The sequence below is a fragment of the Scatophagus argus genome, chromosome 5 (genome assembly GCF_020382885.2).
Source record: "Scatophagus argus isolate fScaArg1 chromosome 5, fScaArg1.pri, whole genome shotgun sequence".
In the NCBI taxonomy this organism is placed as follows: Eukaryota; Metazoa; Chordata; class Actinopteri; family Scatophagidae; genus Scatophagus; species Scatophagus argus.
The window spans coordinates 22,091,237-22,103,757 of NC_058497.1; the positions used below are offsets into that span (position 1 = coordinate 22,091,237).

Genomic DNA, 12,521 nt, shown 5'->3' on the forward strand with positions numbered 1-12,521 from the left:
TATGAAGTTATTGTGCACTGTTTTTTTGTTCTACATTTCTTGTGCATTTCATTTATTTATTTTTTGTCCTCCTCCACAACTGCAAGCGTAGCGTAGCTGGTTAAAACTTTGTGATGAGACACTAATGTCTATATTGTACATGTCGCACTTTGTATTTAAGGATTAAATCACAATAAGAAAATAAGAGTCCAAAAGTGAGGTCTGGTGTTGATATATCCTTAAGTATCTATTTATTTCTATATTTTGCTTTCTTATTTAGGGAAAGTACATAAAGTTATTCTTATGCCTTAATAAAAATAGAAAAATTACTATAAGAAGTGCTAATGCAGAGTGCAGTTCAGCAGCCACACACTGGGCTGCTTTCATCTACAGTATCTGAAAGAGATACCACTGAAGTAACATTGATTATATACCAGTGAGAACTGGAATTACATTCGCTCAGCTTACTGGCTATGGGATTCATCACTTCCTCTGCATAAAACCTTGCAACATATCTATGGGCAGAGGGAAGATGATGGTGGAGTTCTTCTCTGCTGCGATGGAGTTGAGGCTCTGCAGGTATCGGAGCTGGAGAGCAGAGGGTGACTCAGCGATTACCAGGGAGGCTTCTTTCAGAGCCCTGGAGGCCTTCATTTCTCCCTCAGCAGCGATGATCTGAAACACAGACAGTCATTACTTCTACAATTGTTCCCTCTCAGGCAGCATCCTACCTTTGTCCCGGTTGGAGTGCATCAAGAAGAAATTAAATCTTGCATCATTTTCCCTTTTTTACCTTTGCTCTGGCCTCCCGACTGGCCTCTGCCTCTGCTGCCATGGCTCTCTGCAGCTGCTGAGGCAACTTCACATCCTTGATCTCCACACGCTCCACCTTAATACCCCACGGATCAGTGGCTTCATCCAGGGATTCCTGCAGGGGATTATTCAACAACATATGCCCCAGTTCCCGTTACCTGCATTACCTCCACCAATCAGTTAAGTTATAATAAGCAATGAGTCAAATGGCTATGATTTTTTCAGTCTTCAGTAAGTAAGTAAGGGAGAGTGAATTTTGGACTTAAATTTATCAGTGGGTTAGAAACATGATGTTTAAAGTCTGCTGGATGTGTAAAGAGGCAAACCTTTATCCCCTCAAATGTACAAACTGTGTACTTGAGTGTTTGGATGAAAACTAAAACGGAAACTGTTGGCCTATAACATACACGTTTTTGTAGCAAACCATAAATGAACCATTCCTTTAAAATCACATTTTAACCACCTTTCTAAAGATACCATTCCCACCTCTCTCCTGCCCTCCTGCTCCTCATAGACCCTACACAGCTTATCTTCACCTGCATACTGAGTGAGATGCCCTCTCGGTCAGACAGCAGTTCTGCCAGGTTTTTGGTACCGAGCACGTTCCTCAGGGTGGTTTGAGCCAGCAGCCGTGTAGATGAGTGTGCATTGGACACGTTTGCCACGGATGAGATGGGGCAGTGTATGCGGAAGTACACCACGCCATCCACGGCCACTGTCACAGAGTCTCTGGTTAGGATCTGCAAGGCAAAAAGTTGTAACTATGATGCTGCTGCTATTGTGGTCACTCAGGAAGATGATCATAAGGTGTAGTACACCTGTCTTACCTCTTGCGGAGGGATGTCAAAGGACACAGTTCTCAGGTCGACCTTCACAAAGTTATCAGTGCAGGGTAGAACAAAGAAAAGTCCTGGAAAGAAGATCCTGCTTTTATTGTTTGTACAGTCAACAAGAGCTTATTGCAACAAAGTAGACCTTTTCAGCAAGTAAACCAGTTTCTGGATTGGTTTTATCCCACAGCATGCACTCCGATAACACGTTAGATGACAAACCTGGCCCTTTAGGTTTCCTGTCAGTGATCCGGCCCAGTCGAAAAATGACGGCTCGCTCGTACTCCTTCACTATCTGGAATTCAGAAACACATGCAGAGAACATGAAACAGAACAGAAACAAATGAGCCGAAAGGAAAACTTATCTCTGACATGTTTCTACATCTGAACTAAATTCAGATGCATCACAGTCACTTCTCACAGATTCAAAAGCAGGCAGCAGCCACCTTGCCTTAAAGTTAACATGCATGCACCATTCAACTGAAAGAAAACACACAGAGGTTGTCTAATATTAAATAAATAATAAATCACAGAGACATATTGTATGGAGTCCATAGGAAGGAGGAGACTGATCAGTGTTACATCACTCCTCATGAATAAAAAATACATTTATGTATCCTAAAAAGGTGTTGTCCTCAAAGAGTTTCATCTTTCAGGAACAAAAACTGTTCTAATCTTAATTTGCAGTGCACGTCAGTTAGAGCATACGTACCTTAACACACATGAATATTGTGAGTGGGAAGGTCAGTGTTACAAAGATGAGGGATATGAGGACCAACAGCCAACCGAAACACCCCAATCTTCCAGAGTTTTTATCTGTAGAGAGAGTGAAAAACACAAGCCTGCATAGTTTGTATTTTTTTCCATGACACCTCTGTTCCGCATCTGTGAGCATGTGAATCCAGAGTGAAGAATATTGTTGTGCTTTGTCCATATAATTAAAATGTAATATGACCCGGTGGGAAAGCACCTTTTATTAAGAATGACAAAACGTCAATGGCATCAGGCAGTGAGGTGGAGCTGATCCACACGACTCATTTGTCTCAGATGATGTAATTACTCTCTAAGGGAAGTCACGTAAACTCAAATCCATCTGAGACAAACTGTTGCATAAAGCTGCCGAAATATTGATATATCATCTTTAAAATGCTTATGTAAAGCCCTTTGAGAAAAACTGCTTGTAAAAATGGGCCATACAATTAAAGTTTTCTTGTCTTGTCTTGTCTACACTGCATACATAATTTCCCCCCTCTTTCTTTCTAATTCCCTACTTCCACTGCGTAAAAGTCTTGAGATATACCATAACAATGAACACTTTAAGCAAACTTACTTAGAGACAATGAAGGTGTTGTGTCAAAGTATTCTCCGATCTCTTTGATAACAAGGAGGGAACATTTTCTGAATAACAGGGATCCTGCTAGAATTCCTGGGTCCCTTAAAAACAGCACACTTGGGGCCCCAAAACAATATTCATTATCCCTGGCATGTTCACCCTGATGATTCAGACTTTCCCGCTCATCCAACATCGGTGGGAAACGAGTTAAAAAGAAATTAACATTTGCATCTAATAAAAGTCAAAGTAAAAGACTTTTAAAAGAGCCTGCTTACCTTCAACATTATCCACAGCGTTGATCTGAAGTTTGCCTTGTGTTACCATCTCAGCCGTGCTGGACGTTGTTGAGATCATTAGTGAGTGTGTTGTCGGTGTGATGGAGCGGGCGAAGCAGTGCTGCACTTGTTTACCTACCTGTTCTCCCTGCGGGGTGTGGCCTCCCGTCCCTCATCACCTGCTGCTTTTCACGAGCCTGAGACACACACACACACACATAAACTCCCACCTGGTGTGTGACTCTTGGACTCACCTAGTGGGTGCCAACAGGTAACATGAAACACAGAGCCTACCCCACTATGTGGCTCTTGTATTGGAAAGCTTAAAGTTCAGCTCTTGTGCTTTCCCCGTCATACTCTTACATCCACATCCAGGAGTCTGACACCTGCTGAGTGCAGGTCATGAATAAACAATAGGTGCCATCTAAGTCCTGAAACATGAGAGCTGGTCCAGGCACAAGAAACTGCGACGACACTCATGTCTCTCCTCTTGTATATAGCAAGTTTACCTGCATTTAAGAGACAGTGAAATACAAAGACAAAGTGTGTGAGAGGAGGAGAGGAAGAAAGAGGCAGGTGGAGGAATGTGGACACACCAAGATTTACAGAAGAAAATGTACTTAATATATTTTATATCTACTGCAAATCTTAATTGTAGTGTTGTGTAACTGAGAGTAATGTAATTACATGATATGTAATTACAGCATGTAAAACAGACCAACTACACAGGCAAAAGAAGCATTACACAGTGTGTGTGTACGTGAGCTGCTTATTACCATCATTTTTTAGCGAGGCTTAATCCACTGTCACAGGATACCTGGTCACCTGACAGGCAGGCACAACACAACACAACACAACACAACACAACACAACACAACACAACACAACACAACACAACACAACACAACACAACACTCCAGTATTCAGCTGCTTTTTTTTAGCCTGTATATACTGTTTGTCCAGGTTAGGTGGCAGTAAGCATATTCTGCTCAGTGAAACATTTGAAGGGAGGTACAGCCCCTGCATGAGGGATGATGCTCAAACATATTCACAGGTTAACAGTATAAGACTTATGGATATTGGGATTAAAACTTTATTTTGAACTACTGTGACTCAAAGCAGGGTTCCAGCAGAATACTTTAAGTGTAAAGATCGTCCACATCAGCCGTAAGCTGTTTTCATCATAAACTTGCATCTGGGCATAAGCCAGGAAGAGGGCTGCGTTGGCAGGGAAGGAGTGTATTAAGGCAGGAGTCAGACCAGAGTACAAAGTACTGAACCCTGTGGGACAAGAAAGAGTTTAACAGCTACACAGGATATTCCCCACAGATGAGTCATATCCTGGCTCAGACCAGTTAGTTACAAAATGCATCCACACACACCAGCGGTGGCGCAGTTATGGCCTTTTCAAAATCTAAAAACTAATCAGCACACAAGTCGCACCATCTGAGAAAGGATTTGCAGAGATGTCTTACTGAGATTCAGTAAGAGAGATTAATTGATGTCGCGAGAGCAGAAGGACCCAAAGCAGAGAATGGGGAACAGGTTAAACCCGTTTCATTGTCATGCTTCCCTTGCTAGATTCATTTTGGTCCAGACTCACAGTGGATAAAATTTATCCTTCAGAAATGCAGCCAGATAAGATTTCAGCTGTTGACGACAGTGGAGGTAACAGTGGAAACACATTATTATGTACACACACTGTGTGAATTAGTATAGTAATTTTAATTATGATAAATAATTTGACTTTTTAAAAGAATTTATATATTTATTTGAGTCACTGAGAATCCATAGTCTTGATCAGACAGACAGATAGATGAAGTCTCCTTGGTGGGCTGTGGTTGGTTGATTTTTAATAACTGAATAATATTGCATTTCTCTGGTTGTAATACCTCACAATGGCCACAAGATGTCGCTCCATCTCAAGTGCATAGTTGGCTGAGGGTGCCACAAAATTCATAACTATTACTGAGTTTGTCTTGTTTTTGACTCATTCAGCTCTGCGGTAGTCGTGGTGACAAACTGATGAGAGATATGTTGAGCTGCCAATTTATATTCTGCTCACTGAAAAATCTAAGGCATCAGTGATCATGTCAAAACGCATTCACAGGTTAAGTATTAACTCTCACACTTGAGTATATTTGAATAAAAACTTTATTTTGAATTACTGTGACCAGCACAGCACAAAAACAGCCATACCCACAACACCGGCATTTAGGTCACATTTAGTCAAACATTAAAGGCATAATATGCAGCAATGCTGAAAAACAATATATTGACCTAAACAAAAGTAATTTCTCTCAATCATCAGCTGACTCTTTAGAAGTTGGTGGACTCTATAAAAACGTGCTGACTAAATTAGCTGCCTTGATCTCTTTAATTCGTAATAAAGAGATGGAGGCATGTTTGGAAAGGATGAAACCAGCACTTTGACTGTAGTAACACAAAATCCAGAGTGTTGTGCGGAGGTTTGGGAGTGCTTATTTGTGCTTTAAAATGTAACTGCTGTGAAACAGTCAGAAAAAAAAACATTTTCTTACTCTGATTCACTGCTTTGTTCCACAGTCACAGTCACTCGCCCACCTCTGCTCTACAAGTGACATATTTTACAAATTCTGCCTGTAAAAGACCCCAAAAAACTTTTAGTCAGTCCATTTTCAGAAAACCAGGAGGACAACGCAGTATTTCAACAGGACACCTGCTTCAAGCATCCTCCACATCAGGCACCAGCTGCCTCCATCATAAACTTGCGAGTGAGCTCATAAGCCAGGAAGAGGGCTCCGTTGGCAGGGAAGGTGCGTATCATGGTGGGAGTCAGACCAGAATACAGAGCAGTGAACCCTGTGGGGCAAACAAAACATTTAGGAAATATGTGACTCAGTGACAAAATCTTGATTCGGATTTGGTCAGCGCTGCCAGGTTTGACAGGCCGATCAGAGTTTTGTTTGTTCAGATGCTGCTTTCGTTTTGTTTCCTCCCAACTTAATGAGTGGGAGAACAAAGCACACAATTATTTTGGCCTGAGATGCTGGTGCTCTAGTGGCAGTGAGCGTTTAACTTTACATTACACAAGTTCACATTAAAATTCTGACATTTGGGTACACCAAAGCTCCACCAGTAGGATTGGTAAATGTAAGCGTGTCATGTCGTCCAGCTTTGGCTTTCCAAGGTCGCAAAAAACATCCTTTAATTTATGAAATGATGAGAAATTCTAGACTGGCTCCATGCAATATATGGCCAAGTTAGTTTGAACATCTCCCCGTCATGCCAACAGATGGTGCAGATTGTGTGGCCATGTGGCCGTGACTCCGTCTTGTACATTTTTATTCAACACAGTGTTGCAGTCAGGTCACACTGGTTTTTCACACACTAAAGGGTTTACAGTTTACCGAGAACAGTGGAATAAAAATATTTAGAATCACTTGAACTTATTGATGCTTAAACTTCCCAGAGCGCTAACACATAAATTAACACTTTAACTTCATCCAGGGCTCACACTTGACCTGAATCTTCAGGTCAACTTTTTACAAATGTTTCAACTATTGAATTTCAGCTGTGGGCACATTGAAAATTTATTACAATATTTTCTGCATTTTTTATGTTGTTTTATTTGCAGTACATTCTAATGTGTATCTTAGCATGCTTTGCTGCTTTTGTATTGGACACCCTTTATCATACTTGTCAAACTTCACTCTGACTGTTTGTTATTAAATCAACCTCATCTCATTCAGGGATGGGGGTTGAGTAATTCTGATTAATTTTGTCTCATTATGAACTCTGTTTGATCTCATTATGAACTCTGTTTGATGCTCCAGTGGCATCCCTCCCTTTCTCTGGAGGGATGCCATTGGAGCATCAAACATAGTGGCTGTAATACCGCAATGTCTTACAAAGGAAGATGTGTTTTTCAGATGTACAAAACAAGATTAGAAAACCAACAACAACAAATCAAATACCACTGAAGAATCTTTCATTTTTGAAAGAACTCTTACTAAAGAGAGAAGTGTGTCTCTGCAGAGGCTGCTTCTTGTTTCTGAAAGTCTAAAATCTTCTTGAGCAAAACGGTAGAATCACGCCTTGATCTCACTGTTCTCTACCAAACCAAGGCTATTCACAAAAAGCCTAATTATATGGTATAGTTACTGTCCTCCAGGCTGTAATTATCTGACCCTGTGATGAAAACCACTCAGTTGTTATCCTCTGTTCTATCTGGTAAAATATGAGAACTGCTGCTGTTGAGAACCCATCTGGGTGAAATTTGATTTCAGAAGGAATGTTTAAATCTTGGGACCATGCAGTGGTTAGTACTGTCTCCTCAGAGCAAGAGGGTCCCAGGTTCGAATCCTAGGCTGGGCTCTTCTGTGTGGAGTTTGCATGTTCTCCCTGTGCCTGCATGGGTTTTCTCCAGGTACTCCAGTTTCCTCCCACAATCCCAGCAACAGGCACATTAGGTTAATTGGCTACTCTACGTTGCCCTAGGTGTGTGTGGTTGTTTGTCTTTGTGTGTCGGCCCTGCGATTGACTGGTGACCAGTGCCCTGCCTCTCGCCTGAAGTTAGCTGGGATAGGCTCCAGCCCCTCCATGACCCCGATGGATAAGTGGTATAGAAAATGGATGGATGTTCAAATCTTACCTTCAGCGCGTATGACACCCAAGAAGGTCTTCATGAAGCCTGCTTGCTTCCCACTTAAGGAGTACACTTGGATCCTGGACTTCACGCAGTCTATGGGGAAGACCACCAACCAAAGACAAGCTCCCCCAAACCCACCACTAAACATGAGTGGAAGAATGCCTGCAAAGACCAGAACTATTTTGTGGGGACAGATCACAGACACAAGTGTACATCACAAACTGCAACAAAGCCTCATTAAAGCTGGGGTTGGTGTGGCTGTCGAGTTATTATGTCGGTGGAGAAATTTGCCACAAAGAAAAAAAAGTGCAGCTAGATCACTAATACAGATTTCTGTGTTAAAGTTTTCCTCTTTCACTTGCTTAGTCAAGCAAGTCACTCAGAAATCTACTGGCCCAAAGTCAATTTTTACTTGCCTCTACATGACTGTTTCTTTTATTCTGGATTATCAAATAACTAATTTAATAAACTTAACCGTCATGTTCAATCTTGTCTACTCGACCTTGCTTTGAAACTTGCAGCAAACTGCACAACCCATAGTTGGAGATCCACCCACACCCTCTGACGCCACCCGAATGTTGAACTGTTGGAAATGTTTCCTTGCCTTTCACCTCTTAAATGTCTTTACCCGCAGTCATTTCCTAAGGAGGACCACATCGGTAATGAGTGTGTGCAACTCTCAAAAGAGATGAGAAAGAAGTGAGATGCTTCACTCCTTAGGATATTTTCTTGACAAAAAATAAAATGCGTCTGAAATAACTTACCAACCCTCACTTTAATTTTAAATATAAAATAATATGACCATACCTATGCTGTCCTTGTTGGTACCCATGTACTGTGCAAATTTAGACCGACACAGTTCATAGGCCCCAAAGAAGCAGAAGTACCCTGGTATCTCCCTCACAATGGTAGATGTCAGCCCTTGGTAGAAACCCAGCGGTCCATTTGTCTTCAACACTGTCTTCACAGCTGTCCACACTGTGCTGAAGTCACACCACAATTAACGGTCAAAGGTGCGTCAACTGAAGCCAGACATATTCTGCTCATTCCAACGTCTTGTTTTGGTCACACCAACCTTCTCTGTCCACTCGGGATCTTGCCAGATGCTTCCATTTCGTGCATGGCCTGAAGGCGGCATTTCACCAGCTCAGTGGGACATAAAGCCATGGAGGAGAAGATGGAGGCGAAAGATCCTGCACATGCCTTCTGGATGTCACTGATGAGCAATGAAAAGGGAGTAATTATGGCCAATAAATCTAAGAAGCCACACTGTATTCTTACTATAAACACACAAATAAATACACAAAAATGTTAATGTGTCAAACCTGAGATCGGCCCCTTTTTCCATCTTGGACAAAAAGCGGACCACATCCTGGCAGAGACCGTAACTCAGAAAGAGCACAGCGTTCTCACTGATGTTGGCTATAAGGGCCGGGGTCGTGCCTTTGTACAAGCCACGCAGTCCCACCTGCCTGTAGGTGGACACGAAGCAGTGGACGAAGCCGCGATACATTGTGGGGAACGTCTGCATCTTGACCTTTGTCGTGTCAAACGGCTGACCGCTCACTACGCAAGCTGTACCACCTGAGAAAGGATTTCCAGAGATGTCTTATTGAGATTCAGGTGCCTCAGGTGTTACACCTGTTGAGTGTTAAGTAGGTTCCCTCCCTCTCTCGGACCGCATCTTCTTATCCATCAGTGTCAATCTCTAACTCTCTAAATCCGTAAAATTAAGGACATCAAATTGGACACTTTATCCTCTAGTATCAATAACCTCCCCAGTACTGACAGTTTTTCTACCCCAGGTGAATTGCTCTCACACTACAACAACAACTCAGAACCAGATCTGTCACATGTACTCTCTCTGCACCTTGGTTCACTCCCACTGTTCAACAGCTAAAAGCAAAAGGACATCAACTTGAAAGACTCTACTGAAAAACCGATCTCACTGTGCACAGAGTGACTCTACTATTCTGGTTTACTGAGCATTCAGCTGCTCAAATTGAAATCTTATCAGGGCAGAAGAACCCAAAGCAGAGTCTGGGGAACAAGTTGAACATGTTTTATTGTCATGCTTCCATGCTTGCTGATAACAGTGCAGGCAACACAGGACAAAAAATATTATTATTGTTATTATTATGGTTCAATTACGATAAATATTTAAGAGTTTTTAAAAGGCCAGCTTGTACTTTCCTGAGTCCCTGAGAATCCATGCTCCAAATAGAAAAATAGACCGGCTGATTCATACAGTTAATTTACCTACTGCTCCAGCTGAGAAGTCGATGATCGCCTGGATTATGGGATGTGGAGCCATGATGATTCCAAAGATGCTGTGGAAACCTGAAAATATAGAAAACTGAAAGCAAAATCAGCTTCGTTGTTTGTCTTGAGTTGTTGGCCCTCACAAACAGCCACAACGAAACACTTATTGTACTACAAGCTGTCAGGAGTTTGACCCTCTCAAACACTGTGAGTTTTTTGTTGATGTATGCTGCTCACATGATGACATCTGTTGCATGTCTTTCTGTGCTGGGAGAGGGATCCAGCCTCTCTTGCTGTTCCTGAGGTTTCTTTCTTTTTGTCCCACCACAGGTGAGGAGTTTTTCCTTGTCTTATTGGATCTAAGAGAGTGTCATATTACTCAAAAGCCCCTTAAGGATAATAAAGCTGACAGGACTTGACATCCTGCGCTTCATAACGTCATAATAATAATTAATATCATCTGATGACTGTTTACACTGTTGAGATCTATCCATCTATCACGCAATTTGCTTAACTTTGGAACTAATAAATTCTATAAAATATATTCTATACAGGCACTATTTAAACTCAGACTGACTTGACAGCGTTGCGTGTTTGGAACAAAAGACACCTACTGCAAATCTTAACATTTGGGTGTGGAGCCACAACTATTCAAAAGATGCTGAGTTGCCTTGGCCTCATCTCTTCACACACAAAAAACAAACTTAACGTTAAATTAGCAGTGATCTCCTAAGTTACAAACCGACAATAAAGAGCAATGAAGTTCAGGTATATTCCATGCTCACCTGTAGTCTCCTCAGTCTGCTGCGGCTTGTTGACGTCTGATTCTTCCACCAACAGCAAACAGCGAAATGTTTGTTGTACTACCGCCTGTCAAAACGTGGCTCCATGCGGGCACAAGACGAGCTCTGAAACCAAAGAACTCGTCGAAACGTGCCTGTCTGTTTCACAGGATCAAGTCTCAATAAGAGCATCTCAGCTCCTCGGTTCGCAGATTTCTGGAGCGCAGGACACTGGTCATGTAATAAAGTCTCAGTTTGTCGGGGGAGGTTTACGTCTAACTGCACTTCCGTGTTCTTCCCCAATTCTTATGAAATCTGTCGGTTCATTACATCAAGTTGGCCCTGCCTTAAAATGCGCACAGATTGCAGTTTACGCACACCTAGTTGTTTTAAACCCCAAATTAAAGCATGTCTATTGCTGACTTGCCTTTAATGTAGCTGTTCCCTGGTCTCGTAAGACAGTGCTAGGAATTGTTTTAATTCAACACTCTCTGTGTGCCTTTGGTTTGAGGCTTGATGCTGAGTTACTTTGGCCTCATCTCTTCACACACAACCTCAAACACCAAACTTAAAGTTAAATCAACAATGACCTGCTAAGTTATCAAATTACAACAAAAGCAATGAAGTTTCGTGATCACCTGTAGTGTCCCCGATCTGCTGCATTGTTTATTTTTCTCACAAACAACAACAGTAAAATTTTTGTTGCACTGCCAGCAGTCAGAAAGTGGTTCATGTGGGCACAAGGACAATGCTTGACTTTCCCAGTGGTGCACACACCTCATCACAGGAAACCCAAAATTAAAGCATGATAGTAGGAGGTGTAATTAGTCAGTTGTGAATTACCTGCCTTTAATATGTCACAGTCATGCTGGAATAGAAAACGACCTGCACCAAACTGTTGCCACAAAGTTGGAAGCACAGCATTGACCAAAATGTCTTGGTATGCTGAAGCATTAAGATTTCCCTTCACTGGAAGTCAGGGGCCAAACCCAACCTCTAAAGAACAGTTTTTAACTCAGTCAGGTGAAGTTGCCTTTGTTTACTGGTTGTGTTTTGATAGCTCATTAGTTACCGCACAGGGCGACTGAGGGGTAAACTGAATTAAAAAAGCACCATGTCTATCAGTGTGGGGTGAAGTCAGTGTCACTGACTGAATAGATGAGGTACACGCTGTGTCTGGCTGTAATACCTGAGAATGGCCACAAGATGTCAATCCGTGTCAAGTCTACAGTTGGCTGAGGACACTCGAGCGCCTGGTCCAACAAACCAGGAGCACTCAAGCTACAGCTGAGGACACCAACTGTTACCTACTTCCATTTGTATTTCAGTCATATCAAAATGTTGTTTTTGTCTTTGTGTGTGTGTGCCCCCAGAATACAGTTAGTACTATCAGCATTCTTAGATGTATCCAGGTTTACCTTAGTAGTATCTTTAAAATTACATTTAGTTTGATACAACAATTTTAAACTGTACTTCGGATTATTATTATTATATTATTATTGCCTGCAGCAGCATTTTTGGTTGGATAATTCATTCAGAAGCCTTCATTAACGCCTACTCTTAAAGAGCAGTAGACTATAGGATTGTTATTTCAATATCTGTAAGCTGGACAGGATA

The 12,521-nt window shown here is 41.9% G+C and overlaps 2 protein-coding genes across 6 annotated transcripts; both read right to left on the reverse strand.

The window, feature by feature from the left end:
- Positions 1-266: 266 nt before the first annotated feature.
- On the reverse strand, positions 267-5,247 carry stoml3a (stomatin (EPB72)-like 3a). Of its 2 annotated transcripts, XM_046389685.1 has the most exons (7): positions 3,231-5,247; positions 2,335-2,438; positions 1,845-1,917; positions 1,620-1,702; positions 1,329-1,532; positions 773-907; positions 267-654 (listed from the first exon to the last, which is right to left on the reverse strand). In XM_046389685.1, the coding sequence occupies exons 1-7, from the start codon at positions 3,307-3,309 to the stop codon at positions 463-465; spliced, it is 870 nt and encodes a 289-aa protein (XP_046245641.1). In that variant the 5' UTR covers positions 3,310-5,247; the 3' UTR covers positions 267-462. The 2 variants fall into 2 exon arrangements, with proteins under 2 accessions (XP_046245641.1, XP_046245640.1); XM_046389684.1 differs by having other exon boundaries at positions 2,335-5,247.
- Positions 5,248-5,366: 119 nt separating this feature from the next.
- On the reverse strand, positions 5,367-11,411 carry slc25a15a (solute carrier family 25 member 15a). Of its 4 annotated transcripts, XM_046389679.1 has the most exons (8): positions 10,908-11,411; positions 10,360-10,481; positions 10,120-10,200; positions 9,186-9,444; positions 8,936-9,076; positions 8,668-8,843; positions 7,864-8,022; positions 5,367-6,071 (listed from the first exon to the last, which is right to left on the reverse strand). In XM_046389679.1, exons 2-8 carry the CDS (start codon positions 10,376-10,378, stop codon positions 5,950-5,952), a joined length of 957 nt encoding a protein of 318 aa, XP_046245635.1. In that variant the 5' UTR covers positions 10,379-10,481; positions 10,908-11,411; the 3' UTR covers positions 5,367-5,949. The 4 variants fall into 4 exon arrangements, with proteins under 4 accessions (XP_046245635.1, XP_046245639.1, XP_046245638.1 ...); XM_046389683.1 differs by lacking the exon at positions 10,360-10,481 and having other exon boundaries at positions 10,908-11,407; XM_046389682.1 differs by having other exon boundaries at positions 10,120-10,216; positions 10,360-11,406.
- Between the last annotated feature and the right edge of the window lie 1,110 nt (positions 11,412-12,521).

Bases quoted from the DNA above. Each gene is read 5' to 3' on its own strand.
- stoml3a (XM_046389684.1), bottom strand. From the start codon at position 2,556: ATGGACAAAGCACAACAATATTCTTCACTCTGGATTCACATGCTCACA. The intron at 908-1,328 runs GTGAAGATAAGC...AATCCCCTGCAG, and splicing joins GCATCTCACTCAGTATGCAG to GAATCCCTGGATGAAGCCAC. The intron at 655-772 runs GTAAAAAAGGGA...TCTGTGTTTCAG, and splicing joins GTCGGGAGGCCAGAGCAAAG to ATCATCGCTGCTGAGGGAGA.
- slc25a15a (XM_046389679.1), bottom strand. The intron at 8,844-8,935 runs GTTGGTGTGACC...GTGTGACTTCAG, and splicing joins ATCCCGAGTGGACAGAGAAG to CACAGTGTGGACAGCTGTGA. The intron at 8,023-8,667 runs GTATGGTCATAT...TGGTCTTTGCAG, and splicing joins TACCAACAAGGACAGCATAG to GCATTCTTCCACTCATGTTT.